This window comes from Chanodichthys erythropterus, chromosome 15, assembly GCF_024489055.1.
Source record: "Chanodichthys erythropterus isolate Z2021 chromosome 15, ASM2448905v1, whole genome shotgun sequence".
Classification (NCBI taxonomy): domain Eukaryota; kingdom Metazoa; phylum Chordata; class Actinopteri; order Cypriniformes; family Xenocyprididae; genus Chanodichthys; species Chanodichthys erythropterus.
Window position 1 is genome coordinate 4,550,811 of NC_090235.1, and position 14,036 is coordinate 4,564,846.

The following is a 14,036-nucleotide window of genomic DNA, read 5'->3' on the forward strand; positions in this document are numbered from 1 at the left end:
TCTCTCTAAGAGGAGAAAAGCAGCGAAACCTAGAAAATCTACACCCACCCACGGGCAGGAGACAGGGGGAGAGAGAAAGAAAGAAAGAAAGAGAGAGAGAGAGTGAGCGGAGGGGTGCGTGAAAGAGGGGGGAAAGAAAGAGCGAGGGATAACAGTCGATGGATGCTGCTTGGACGTTCTGGTCGGCACAATATTTAGTGACAAGGATTGGAGAGCTGCAGGGATGGATGGGAAGGGAAGACACATTCCTCCAGGTAATCGGATCTCATTAATGGCCGCCGGTGCTGTGCAGAGACCACCGTGTCTTATGCTTGTTATCATGTTTAGTGAAATGCTCTTGAGTGAGTCTAAGTGTGTTCCACTGTATGACAGCATCATTTTCAGCTTGCTGTTGTCTTATCAGGGAACTTTTTTGCAGTCACCTTTAGATGTTCCAAAGCGTTCAAGTGTTCAAAGCACTTGGTTTCTCATGATTGAGTTAATTGAGTTCAGTGTGTTCTTTTATTACTCTCTATCTGGAATACTTGATTGGTCAGTTGTAGAACAGTCAAATATTTTTGATTAATGGCCGCTAAATTGTGTAGTTCACCATTGTCCATGGTAACATACCGCTGCTACTTTCATGTCACTCAGATGTATTTATTTTTTTACAGGCGTTTTACCTGTATTTTGTATTGCATTGTGTTTTAGGGTTAACGGAAATGTCTGTAAAATTACTGGATAATGTCCTGCTGATGTTTATATATATATATATATATATATATATATATATATGTTGTAAAATTAGAAATCAAATTAGTATTTCATATTCACATGTTTATTTATTTGGTAAGTATCCATTTATTAAGTAGTATAATGTAATACTAATACTAATAATAATGTTTTTTTTTTTCCTCTTGGATTATCATGCTTGGGTTCATTATGTTATTTTGTAATGTCTATCTAAAGTAAGATCCTATGGAAAACCTCTCCAACAAATATTTAATAGACTTAATGTCAATGAACAATTGGGTTCTTTTTTCAATTTTTCTTAAAAAAAAAAGAGATTTGATTGTATGTTAAGAAATGATGGCCATATTCAACCTTATTTGCATCACTGTTACTGAAATAAGCATTGTATTAAACATAAAATATCGGTCACATGATTGTACTCATACTTAATATAGCAATGTCTGGGATCTTTTTGTGATTTTTTTTTTTGATTTTGGTTCAGCTATGTATTTTTTTGCCGTAGACGTGCAGTCAGCAGATATATTTAGCTTTATTACTCACAAACAATCTAATCTTCTACAAAAAAGCAGTGGACCGTTGCCCATAATATCTTTCGTCCATATCAACATGCTTGAATTGCTCCATATAAAAGATCTATCCATGCAAAGAAATCTCAATTACAACTGTCTCGTGACTATTCACAATAGCTGCCTGGCAACTATACATTCCCAATGGGTCTATAAAGCAGTTTGGTTATGATCTAAAAGATATGTCCTTTCTGACCTCTGCATTTTTTTTTTGCATATTATTGTTTTTCATTGTACTATATTCTGAAATGTGCATTCTTCTCCAATGTTGCATTGGCGTTTGTTCATGATCTTAGTAACCTATATTTGGGCACACTGATGACAATTTGTGCATCTCTGGGTTCAAAATGTCCTCGTCAACTGATCTTCCAACACTTGATATGTTCAGCAGGATCACACATTCATCTCATCTGCTTCTTTCTGTAACCTTGGGCTCCGATTACAATCTTTCTTTATGCTTTTATTTATACCCATCTTTTCAACTGTGTCCACTTGACTCTCGTTTGACCACAGCTGTGTTTCTGTTTATGACTCCAGCCATGGTGTGGTGTGAGCGGGGAATTCAGGTGCTTCTCACCACTGTGGGAGCATTCGCAGCCTTCGCCTTGATGACCGTAGCCATTGGCACGGACTACTGGCTGTACGCTCGGGCCTTTATCTGCAACAGCACTGCCAACTCCTCTCAGGATGACCCACACAACAAGGACAAGAAGGATCCTGGAGCTCTCACCCACTCTGGCCTCTGGAGGGTTTGCTGCCTGGAAGGTGAGTGAACGGCTGTGTTTGTGTGTGGGGGCGAAGGATTGGGTCATGTATGGATGTATGGGGGGAAATGATGCATGAAGGAGGTTCCCACCTGTGCAGTTTGCACAAGTGATTCATGGAAGTTATATTGCAGAAGGGAAAATGGTTGTGTTATACAGTCTGGATGGCCTAACATTTCAGCTCTGTTTTGATCAGTGCCACTTAATATACATTATTTGCAGGGGCCATTCAAGTGCTCAAGTGCAAAATGAATACAGTTTTTTTGAGAACATTTTATTTATTACCAAGACTGAACCATGCGCTTTGGGTCATTAAAATGTTTTAATGTTTTAGAAAGAAGTCTCTTATGCTCACCAAGGCTACATTTATTTGATAAAAACATAGTAAAAAAATATTGCGAAATATTAATATAATTTAAAATAACAATTTTCTGTTTTAATGTATTTTAATTTATTCCTTTGTGGGCAAAGCTGAATTTTCAGCATCATTGCTCCAGTTGTCAGTGTCGCATGATCCTTCAGAAATCATTCTAATTTGCTGATTTGCTGCTCAAAAAACATTTACTTTTATTATCAATGTTTCAAAGATTGTTGATAATAAAGGCTATTTCACAAAATAGCCTAGCCTCGAATGCCTTATTACTTTTACAAAACGGCTACCACATAATAAAAATATTAAAGACTCATATTTTCATTAAAACATTATAAGTTTTTCAAGATTGCAGTCAACAAATTTGTCAACTTGCAATTAAATTTTATCCGTCTGCTTCCACAGACATGGAGACATTGTTAGCTTCCTAAGGATCTATTTCTTTCTGACTGGAAATTACTTTCATTGGTGTAACCTAATGCAACCAGGTTGATTCCCTCATATTAAATAATATATAAAAAAGTATATACATGAAGTATTTTTTAAGAGGAAGAGGAAACAAAACCAGGGCAATGTGTCAGAACGCTAACGCAAAATGATTTCACTGTCTAGCTTTAGGTTACTTTAACACTACCAAAGGCATTGTGGGAAGCGTTGCCTCCAGATCCTTTTAGCCGTTGTGCTCTGCAATGAGGGGTATTCACATTAAGCTAGTTGTTTTAACAGTACAGAGTACCTCATTTGCTCTAGTCAGGTCTCAAGAGACAGGTTTTAAACAATCATGGGCTGTATTTTTTTCCATTTGCATTAGAAACCTAGAGGAGTACATGTCAATGGCTATGATTATGTGATGAGTCATTGCAGGTCAAAGGTTCCTGCAGAGCTCTCATTTCATTTGCAGCATAATCACACCAGACAAAAACAAAGTCATTTTGACTTATTATATTGCTCACTTTGGTTCTCTGATATATAGAATGCAAACTGATCTGATTTTTGAGGGAAATGTATATGTTTATTAATAGAGTTTCTTACATATTTGCACTATCAACTACACTATATGGATAGGACAGTCAAGGAGGGACAGTGACTGTGGAAAGGACCATGTGCCGGGACTCAAACTCGGGTCACCTGAAATGTTACTGTGCTATGTGTCGGAGCACTGCCCACAAGGCTATGGCTCCATCTTCCACTATATATGTTTTAATATTTTAATTTACACTATTGTAATTTATTGCATTAATAGTTCTGTTACAAAAGTCTCTACTGAACATATAAGTTCAGTAAGTGACATTGATTCAATAACAAAACTAAAGGATTCAGTGAAAGATTCAAACAGGTAACTCATGAGTTTGTTATTCTTTTTAAACAACTCTAAAAGAACCGGTTCATAAGAGTCATGAATTGATCTACACTGATTGCACTGTATGCATGCATTTAAACATGTTTATTATTATTATTATTTTATTTTTTGGAATTGTGAAAAGTTTATAATAGTTGATTCTGTGTTCCTGCTGAAAAGGGGTACTGGAAAAATAGCTTCATATTAACATTAAAGGGTTAGTTCACCCCAAAATGAAAATTATCCCTTGATGTACTCACCCTCAAGATATCCTAGGTGAATATTTCTTCTTTCAATCTCTGAACACAATCGGAGATATATTTAGAAATATCCTTGCTCTTCCAGGCTTTATAATGTTAGTGAAGGGAGGGGGCTGATTTAGAAGCCCAAAAAAATGCATCCATCCATTATAAAAATAATCCATATGGCTACAAGGGGTTAATAAAGGCCCTTTGAAGTGCAGCGATACCTTTTTATGAGAAAAATAAATCCATATTTAAAACTTAATACATTAAAATAACTACCTTGCGGCAGACAGCCATATGCATACTGTGCAAGTCAACTTGCGCCAAATGAGTAATCCTCTGACGCGATGTATGATGCAACATATAGGAGTAACGTAAGCTTAGACAGCTCTAATGTTCATATGTTCATATGTGTACAGTTCATTTGTGTCAGCTGTGTTAGTCATTATCCTCATTATGACCACTACTTAAGTTGCCCTGCCTGTCTGCCTGTTATATTATTGTTATTAAACTTGGAGTATTTTGGATTGATTAATCTTTCTTCATCTTCCTGCCTGAGCACAACATTATAGAAGATCGGACCGCCCAAAATGGACGACCGGGCCAAAATTGTCATCATTGCTCAAGAGAGCACCAATTTTTGTAACTTTTCAATTAACTTTTGTTGTCTTGCCAACACCAGCCCCCTCAACGATGAGACCCTGAAGATCTTGTTCTGGATTGGGGCCACTTTCCACCAGTAGCGCCTGTCAAGGAGGCCTCTGGCCTCGGATCCCTTCATTCCATCTCGGTCCGTCAACCTGACGGCTCCACCCTGGCTCCTCCAGAGACCCCACCGTGTTCTCTCGTCCTGCCTGGTCTGTCGTCACTTTGCCTATGCCACGGATATCCGGGGCATCTGCTGCTCTCTGCCCCTCTTTCCCAATGGCTACAGCGGGCTCCTTCCTCCCTCCGTGGTCACCTCTGTCCTCAGTCGCACCAGTGTCATCCCTGTCCTTGGGTACTCTTGCTCCGCCTACGATGCTCGACATTACCTGGGTCTCCTGCACCAGTGATGTCTCTTAGCACCCTCGACCCTCGATCTGCGCCTGCAGATCCTCCGGCTCTGTCTCAGTCTCCAATCGGTCGTCCCCCAGCTGTTGTCAGCCTTGTCACCACCTGGACTCCTCCCTCCTTCGTCTCCGCCGTGGGCTGTTGGCACTGGGGAGCTCTGGGTCTGTGCCATCGGCCAATCACCATCATCGCCGCCAGGGGATCATCATACCACCATCACCAATCTTTCACCACATCCTGCAATCATCCCTCCTTGTCTACCTCTCACCATCCCTTCTCCATCACCTCGTCCTCCTCCAAAACGCACAAGAACTGTCATGTTCATTACTGTTTAGTTTCAGTTTGATTGGACTTTCAGTTTGTTTGTATCTGTCACATGTTCCATTGTTTAGTTTCCGCCACTCGTCTGTCTCCCGGTTACCATCGTTATTAGTTCATATGCTATGTTAGTCATTATCCTCATTATGTCCACTGCTTAAGTTGTACCTTCACCTTCAGTCTCTTGGATTTTGGATCAATTTATCTTTCTTCATCTTGTAGCCTGAGCACAAGGTTACAGGAAGCTAGTTATTATAGTTAATAATAATTATACATTATACATTATAACCATTATAAAGCTTGGAGGAGCAAGGATATTTTTAAATATAAATCTAATTGCATTCATCTGAAAGAAGATAGTCATATACACCTAAAATGGCTTGAGGGTGAGTAAATCATGGGGTAATTTTCATTTTTGGGTGAACTAACCCAAGTTAATAAAACTTAGATATAGATTAAAAAAAAATAAAACAAAATGATGATCTGCTGCAAGGATGACTCCTTTACACATGCCGTGATGCGAAGTGACAAAAGCAAATAAAACCCATTATAATCAGTGATGCTGTCTAGACGAGATGCTGTGCGATGCAACACGATAAATTCCTGAATGTAAACTGATGCCCTGTTCTGACGTACTCCAGTGCATATATATATATATATATATATATATATATATATATATATATATACACATCATGAACATGAACATCACGAAGAGGCGCTCTTTGGTTTTCACCTGCAATAACTAATGTATTCACTACAAGAATCAGACACTGTTCCTTTTTATATAACACATTCCCCGTTATGAATTATGATACCGCTTTGTTCGTTGGTCCATTTGGGTCGGACTGCTTTCTCACCTCAACCAAACCGCCCTAGAGTTCGTTTTCAATTGGGCTGAGACCACCTCCTTCAGGCGATTTCAGACTAATTGTTTTGGTGCAGATCCAAGCACAATTGTCGTGTTCATATATGCGAACACCAGATTCAGAAACAAGCGCTCCAAACAGGCCGGGTGTGAAAACGCCCTAAGTTAACGATAATAATCCTGGCATGAAATAAAGACAGCAATCACTGGAAGACACTGGGCATCAACCAGTCTAAAGTGAATGGTTCATATCACACGAGAGAGTGCACTGCATGACGCCTTTGACCTGGGGTGACTCACAGCCATTGACATCTACTCTGAATCCGTTTGGAACAAAACACCTCACCGACTCCATTCAGACAACTTTTTTTTTCTTTTGGCCTTTTGTCAATTTTTATTTAAAATGATGTTGAGAAATAAGACAGTACATTTTTAGAGAAAAAGGGGAGCCTGGATTGTGGAGTGTTGCAGGCTGAACTCAAGCAAGTCACCAAAGCAAGTGCTGAATCACTGATGCCAAGTGCTACTTTATTTAGTTTGCTCAGAAACCAGAAAAAAAGGTGACACTTTTGAAGGATCTCTCTCTCTCTCTCTCTCATTCTATTTAGGATTGAAGAGAGGAGTGTGTTCCCAGATTAATCATTTCCCAGAGGATGCTGATTATGACCAGGATGCTGCAGAGTACCTTTTACGTGAGTCAGGAGTGTTTATTTGTGCATGTTTTTGATTTATAAGATGATGTTTGCATTCTGAATGTACGGGTATGGGGAAAACAATGAATTTGAAACATACATTTTTGCCATTTTTTTGCCAATCTTTTCTTTTTTCTCTTCTCAGGTGTAGTCAGGGCCTCCAGTATATTTCCTATCCTCAGTGCCATATTATTGCTGCTAGGTGGAGTTTGTGTGGCATCTAGTCGGTTTTACAAGACAAAAAGACACATCATTTTGGGAGCAGGCATTTTGTTTGTAGTGGCAGGTAACATTTCTCATTATGATACTTATGGCGCTTTTCCACTGCATGGTACTACTCGGCTCGGCACGGCTCAGCTTGCTTTACTTTCGGTTTGCTTTTCCATTGCAGTCAGTACCGCTTCAAAGTGGGTGGGATTATAGACTGATCATATAGTTGCGCCGCCTCTACCCCAGACAGTAACATAGTGTGGCCCAGTTCAGGCCCACATCTGGTACATGTGGATTACATGCGGACCAGATGTGGGCCAGATGAGGGACGGATCTGGGCCGACACTATGTTGCTGTCAGGGACTGCCGTGGATCCGCTCCTCGGCTACCAACGAGTATGCACCTCGTCTACTGACCACAATACAACCATTTCTTTTTTCAAGTTGTGTGCGACAGTCGTTTAAAGTAAGTCGTATCACGAACAAATGATACTGCGGTGGCTGTTACTAACTATTTAAATCTAGTGGGTTTGGTGTCTCGTGTTTCAAATCCAATGACTCTGGTAGCGATGATTCTTTCTGACCAATCAGTGATCTATAGTGTTTACATGTCACATTTAGTATCGGTACAGCTTGCTTGGAACCTCAACCAAGGTGCTACTATTTGAGTGTGTCGTATCGAGCCGTACTGAACCGTACCATGCAGTGGAAAAGCACCATTATAGCAGCCTAATTTAGTCATTTGTGATGAGGTGAATTCACAAACTTTTGTCACACTTGTGTGTGTCTACTAGGCTAACAAGTACTTTTATTTTTAAAATATTTTTTAAAAATGTAAAATATTTTTTGTAAAAAACAAATACATTTTATTATGTAAGCAAATACACCAATATTAAAAATATTTTAAGAATTAAATGGCAATATTCAAATCATTGTTGTTCTTTTCATTTCTATGTAAATTTACGGAAGAGGATTAGGGCCAAGCAATAATAAAAAAATAAAACCATCTCGAGATTAAAGTTGTTAAATTTCGAGAAAAAAGTCAAGATAAAATGTTGAGAATAAACTCGTTAAATTACGAGAAAAAAACTCGAGATAAAATGTTGAGAATAAACTTGTTAAATTACGAGAAAAAAGTCGTTAAATTACGAGAAAAAAGACGTTAAATTACGAGAACAAATTCGTTAAATTATGAGAAAAATGTTGTTAAATTTCGAGAAAAAAGTCGAGATAAAATGTTGAGAATAAAGTCATTAAATTCGTAATTTAACGAATTTGTTCTCGTAACTTAACGACTTTTTTCTCTAAATTTAACTACATTTTTCTCATAATTTGACGAATTTGCTCATAATTTAACAACTTTTTTCTCATAATTTAACGAGTTTATTCTCAACATTTTATCTCGACTTTTTTCTCGAAATTTAACAAGTTTTTTTTCTCGTAATTTAACGAGTTTATTCTCAACATTTTATCTCGACTTTTTTCTCAAAATTTAACAACTTTAATCTCGAGATGGTTTTATTTTTTATTATTGCTTGGCCCTAATCCTCTTCCGTATAAATTAGCTTTGTTATATCACATTTTTTAAACTCAGCGCCATTAGCCAGGTGCAATTTACATTTGGCTGTTATGGTTAGAGTTCGATTTATTAAAAAAAAAATTATTTCAAATGAACTACAGCATCTGTGGGCGCGATTCATTCTCAGTGAATTACCTCCAGATACTTTGAGTCCTTGCTTTGTATTAAAAATAAATCTGTTGACCTAAACTAACGAAAAAACAAACAAACATTTTGTCTTGAATCGATCCAGGCCTGAGCAACATTATAGGTGTCATTGTATACATCTCTGCGGCGCTCAGCGACATCTCTCCCAAAAAGGATGAGGACAAGAAGTGGCACTACTCCTATGGCTGGTCCTTCTACTTCGGAGGCCTGTCGTTCATCCTGGCGGAAGTCGTGGGCGTGCTGGCTGTCAACATTTACATCGAGCGCAACAAAGAACTGCGCTGCCGTTCGCGCACTGACCTCTTCCGCAGCACAACCTCCGCGGTGTTACGCTTGCCGGGATACCGCTTCCGCCGGCGCTCTTCCCGCTCCAGCTCGCGCTCCACGGCGGAGCCGACACGCTCCCGCGAACAGTCCCCCACCTCTGCCATCGCTCCCAAGAACTTCGGCCCACCCCTGGCCGCCGGCCCGCCACCGTTTTCGGTAGCCACACTTCCCAATCCGCATACGCACTCTGGAGGAGGAGGAGGAGGAGGAATGGGAGATATATCGATGTACACGCTGGGCAGGGAAGGTAAGCCACCCATGTACGGCACAGTCGACCGTGCCACACTCTACCAGCTGCACAATTACTTTCCAACAAAGGAGGGAGGCGGAGGAGCGCTCATGACGGGAACACTGCCTTCTCTTTCCAAGTCGAACCTGGCTGCATCGGCCAACGCCACCCTCAATACCTCATCTTCCTCCGGCCCCCAGCAGCCGCCGCTATCCGCAGGCTCCTCTGCCACCATGGAGAGGGATCGAGGGCTGGGAACCTTGGATCGACTAGGAAAAGGAGACAGTTCAAACACTAACACTCTCAACAGGAGAACAACACCTGTGTAACGAAAAGCTCGAGGGGGGAGGCGAGAGTGACGGGGAAAACAAGCGATTACACGAACTGCATGTAAAGTGGGAAGGGGGAGAATGGGAGAGACAAAAAGAGCAAGAAAGGGCTGCGAAACAAAATAAGGTCAGCTCACAAGACGACAAAGAAGTGAACAAGAAGGCAATACATCCTCTTTTTTCTCTCCATTTACGTTTTTGAACATGGTGACTTGAGTAACAGAGTTCCATCCGCACTTCTTATTGATTCATGTTGAAATAATCGATGTGTGTGATGGTGATCTTTCGGTTCTTCGAGCTCTTTCAATTCCAGTGCTTTATCATCAGGTTATTCCTGTAACTTATTTAGCATTCCAATATAGTTGTTGTTTTTTTTTTTTATTATTATGGTAATTGTTATTGCTGAGTTAACTTATACATTATACATTTTTATTTTTTTGCACAAGTATCCATTTTAATTTATTTCCTTTCGAATGATGAACTTAAACTGTGATTTTTTTTCTTGCACATGTTGACACAATATTTCACGATGTCATTCCGTGTCAAGCATGTGTTAATTCTGCGAGAGTGACAACTATTACTATTATGAATTTTTTTTAGTTTTTACAAAGATTGATAATATTTAGATCTGTGGAATTTTTCATTGTAACCGTAAGTGTACAAGTAGTTAAGTCTTCATATAAATATATTTGAGTTATTTATCATATTAACAGTTTTAATATTGTTACGATGGGATAGCAAATGTAATGAACTGCTTTTGAGACTAGAAGTCAAAAAGAGAAAAAGAGACAGAATACAGAAGTGAAAGGCATTCATTCCAGGGGAGCAATACATATACCTAAAAAACCTCACCAGAAAAGACAAAAAAATCTATTAAATATATAGTATATTATGAATATAAATATATATAATTATATATATATATATATATATATATATATATATATATATATATATATATATATATATATATATATATATATATAAAATTGTGTGTGCGTGTGCGTGGAAAAACTTTTTTGGTAAAATAAAATATGATATATTCTATGAATGTCTAAAACAGATCTGTGTGCATACTGTTAGCAGTTTTGACTGCAGCGTATTATTTTCATGTTTATTTGTAACTTTGTATGCATGATTCATATCTAATATATGATATATTCATAATGCTCTGCCTTTTGGCTTTGTGTGAATTGCCTGTATGTGCTCATGTGGATGGATTTGGGATGACAGAGAAGGGTCAAAGGAAAGGTCATCATCAAGACCCAGGGGACTAGAGAGGGATTTGATATGCCACATTTTACACATATTTTGACAGGACAAAGAAACATTCTTCCTCTAAATAAGTCATTATTTTCCAATCTACAACTTTGGGAGGAGTAAAAAACTCCAAGGAGATGGCTGTGCACCGAAGGAGTGCCTTTATGATCACCTAATAATCATCGCTGCTGACATCCCTTAAAGGGAAACTGCATAGGCAGCTGTCTTTTAAGAGAACTCGTAAGTGACCATCTGAAAAGTTTTTATAGACAACAACTCGTTGTAAAGTACACATTCCTTGAGTTTAGCAATAGCATTTGGCTAAGCTAGCAAAGCAATACCATAGCATATACGCATAAATAAATTAGATCAATTCTTTTTTAATGTTATTTGATGAAATATACTTTTAATCAGCATTTTCATGAATTTTTCATCAGCATTCTGGGATAATCTTCTCTGGAGAGGCTGCCTTTGAATTTTGAAATGAAGTATCTTAAAGACCCCCTGTGGTAAAAATCAAGTGTTTAATGTTGTTTATAAGTCTATGTGGCATTTTTAATATGCTTTAAGACAAACCATGTGAAAAATTCATAACTTAAAACCTTAAAACTGCAGAGAAAAAAAGACAGTCTCAGACCTGCGCTGGTGTCTGTGATGTCACAAACTACCTTTTAGCCAATTATGTCAATGTATCAGCAGGCTTTAGCACAGGGGTGTCCAAACTGCGGCCCGGGGATGAATTTTCAGCTTGTCTATTAAAATATATGTGGCCCGCCATGCATAATTTACAAATCGTGCCGTTTCACAATGTCAACACAAGGCGGCAGTACTAGATTTTAGGCAAGGGAAACATTAACGCACCAAAGCGGAACGAAACTACTTGTGCGCACTGCGCGACTCACAAGCTCACGAACGTATTTACTTGCCGAGTGTCTCAATCACACGACCACTAAACAGCCAGCGAGAAGTGTTCAAGTTCGGCGTAGAGGTCTCAGGTACAAGCTGCAAATCTCTCTGTGATTTAATTGACTTTAAAGCCAGTTGAAACAGCGCTGACTTAAAGGGTTAGTTCACCCAAAAATGAAAATTCTGTCATTTATTACTCACCCTCATGCCGTTCCACACCCGTAAAACCGATCGTTTTAAGATATTTTAGTTGAAAACCAACCCAGATAGCAAAATACAATCGGGCCAGTTCTGGTTAGATTCTCGCCTGCCGGAGACTTACCACTCGGCCCGCTTCCATCTGCTGACACTTCGTCTCTCAAGATCCATAAAGGTACTAAAAACATATTTAAATAAGTTCATGTGAGTACAGTGGTTCGATATTAATATTATAAAGCGACGAGAATATTTTTGATGCACCAAAAAAAACCCCAAAATAACCACTAGTGATCCCCGATTTCAAAACACTGCTTCAGGAAGATTCGGAGCACAAATGAATCAGTGTATCGAATCATGATTCAGATCGCGTGTCAAACTGCCAACGGCTGAAAACACGTGACTTTGGCGCTCCGAACAACAGATTCGATACACTGATTCATTTGTGCTCCGATGCTTCATGAAGCAGTGGCTGTTTCTCAATTACAAGAACGCAGAGAATGGACTTGCGTTCTCGTGGAGTCCGGTCTTACCAGGCAACCTTGAAAGAACGATCTCGGAAGGACGCTAGGACAGAGAACGCATATTTGAGAATTGAGATATGCTGCGATCTTGTTGCTCAACTGACCAACTGACCGTCCCAGCATATTATAAGTGGCTAATGCACAATAAATACAACATAACATCACAAACAAATGTCATAACCTGTTCAAAAAAATTTCATATAATTATAGACATTGTTTTCATATAATCTTTTTATTTCACCGCGTGTATTTATGAAAATGAGTAGCCTTTGGCTGTTATGCTTTGTCAATGTTAAGATTATTTTTTATATATCAATAAATATACTGCAGGCTTTCTTCAGGTTATCATTTTATTAAAATTAAGCAAAACAAACGGTTTACTTTCACGAGCCGTCACGTATTTGCGAGCTTGTAGCTGGAATCTCACGAGAACTTCAAAGCTTACAGGCTTCCGTACGTCGACCACCGCAGGCGTCTTCTGGGATTTTTAACGGTTCGATTCCCTCAAGTTTGCATTCGATGCATCCTCGATATCAAGAACACATCCGGGTACTTTCATGCGTCCTCCGTTCTTGAGTATTGGAATGAACTTCGACGGTTGATGATGATGTAAAGCAAGAACACAAGGACGCTAGATCGCTGAAGAACGCATATTGAGAAACAGACAGTGTTTTGAAATCGTCCATCAATAAATAAGTCGGTTTTTTTTTTTTTTTTTTTTTTTTTTTGGTGCTCCAAAAATATTCTCGTCGCTTTATAATATTATAGTATTATATTTTGAACCACTGTACTCACATGAACTAATTTAAATACGTTTTTAGTACATTTATGGATCTTGAGAGAGGAAGTGTCCATTGCTCCCTATGGAGGCCTCATGGAGCCATCAGATTTCAACTAAAAATCTTAATTTGTGTTCCGAAGATCCGAAGTCTTACGGGTGTGGAATGGCATGAGGGTGAGTAATAAATAACAGAATTTTCATTTTTGGGGGAACTAACCCTTTAATCAACAACACTAACGTGCAAATCAGGAGAAACATTGAGTCGAAGCCGATCCAGTTAGAATATTTTTCAACCAACAATTCACCAACATTTATCATGGATTTACTGTGGTACCACCGTGGTATATTGTCACAAATGTAGGTTAATATCTTATTTTATTTCATTTTTAATGTAGACTTGTATTAAATGCCAATAAGGCCACATTACAAACTTTTTTTTGTCATAAACTTAAAGTTGTGTGCATTCGTATTTATATTAAATGTGTTTATAGATTAAATTCTAGATATACAATATTTTTACTTTTTACCATGTAGTGAGGTGCCACGAGTGGTTTTACCTGTGGTTATCTAATTAGAGTACTTTTAATTTAAATAAGAATAGAG

General features: G+C 38.6%; 1 protein-coding gene across 1 annotated transcript; it reads left to right on the plus strand.

Moving 5' to 3' along the window:
• Nucleotides 1-223: 223 nt before the first annotated feature.
• On the plus strand, nt 224-9,767 carry cacng8a (calcium channel, voltage-dependent, gamma subunit 8a). The gene is made up of 5 exons (XM_067411765.1): nt 224-254; nt 1,836-2,063; nt 6,864-6,947; nt 7,093-7,233; nt 8,968-9,767. Exons 1-5 carry the CDS (start codon nt 224-226, stop codon nt 9,765-9,767), a joined length of 1,284 nt encoding a protein of 427 aa, XP_067267866.1.
• The last annotated feature ends 4,269 nt before the right edge of the window (nt 9,768-14,036 follow it).

Excerpts from the sequence above, each read along its gene's own strand:
- cacng8a (XM_067411765.1), top strand. The coding sequence starts at position 224 with ATGGATGGGAAGGGAAGACACATTCCTCCAG. Across the intron at positions 255-1,835 it reads GGGAAGACACATTCCTCCAG|CCATGGTGTGGTGTGAGCGG; the intron begins GTAATCGGATCT and ends TTATGACTCCAG. Across the intron at positions 2,064-6,863 it reads GAGGGTTTGCTGCCTGGAAG|GATTGAAGAGAGGAGTGTGT; the intron begins GTGAGTGAACGG and ends CATTCTATTTAG.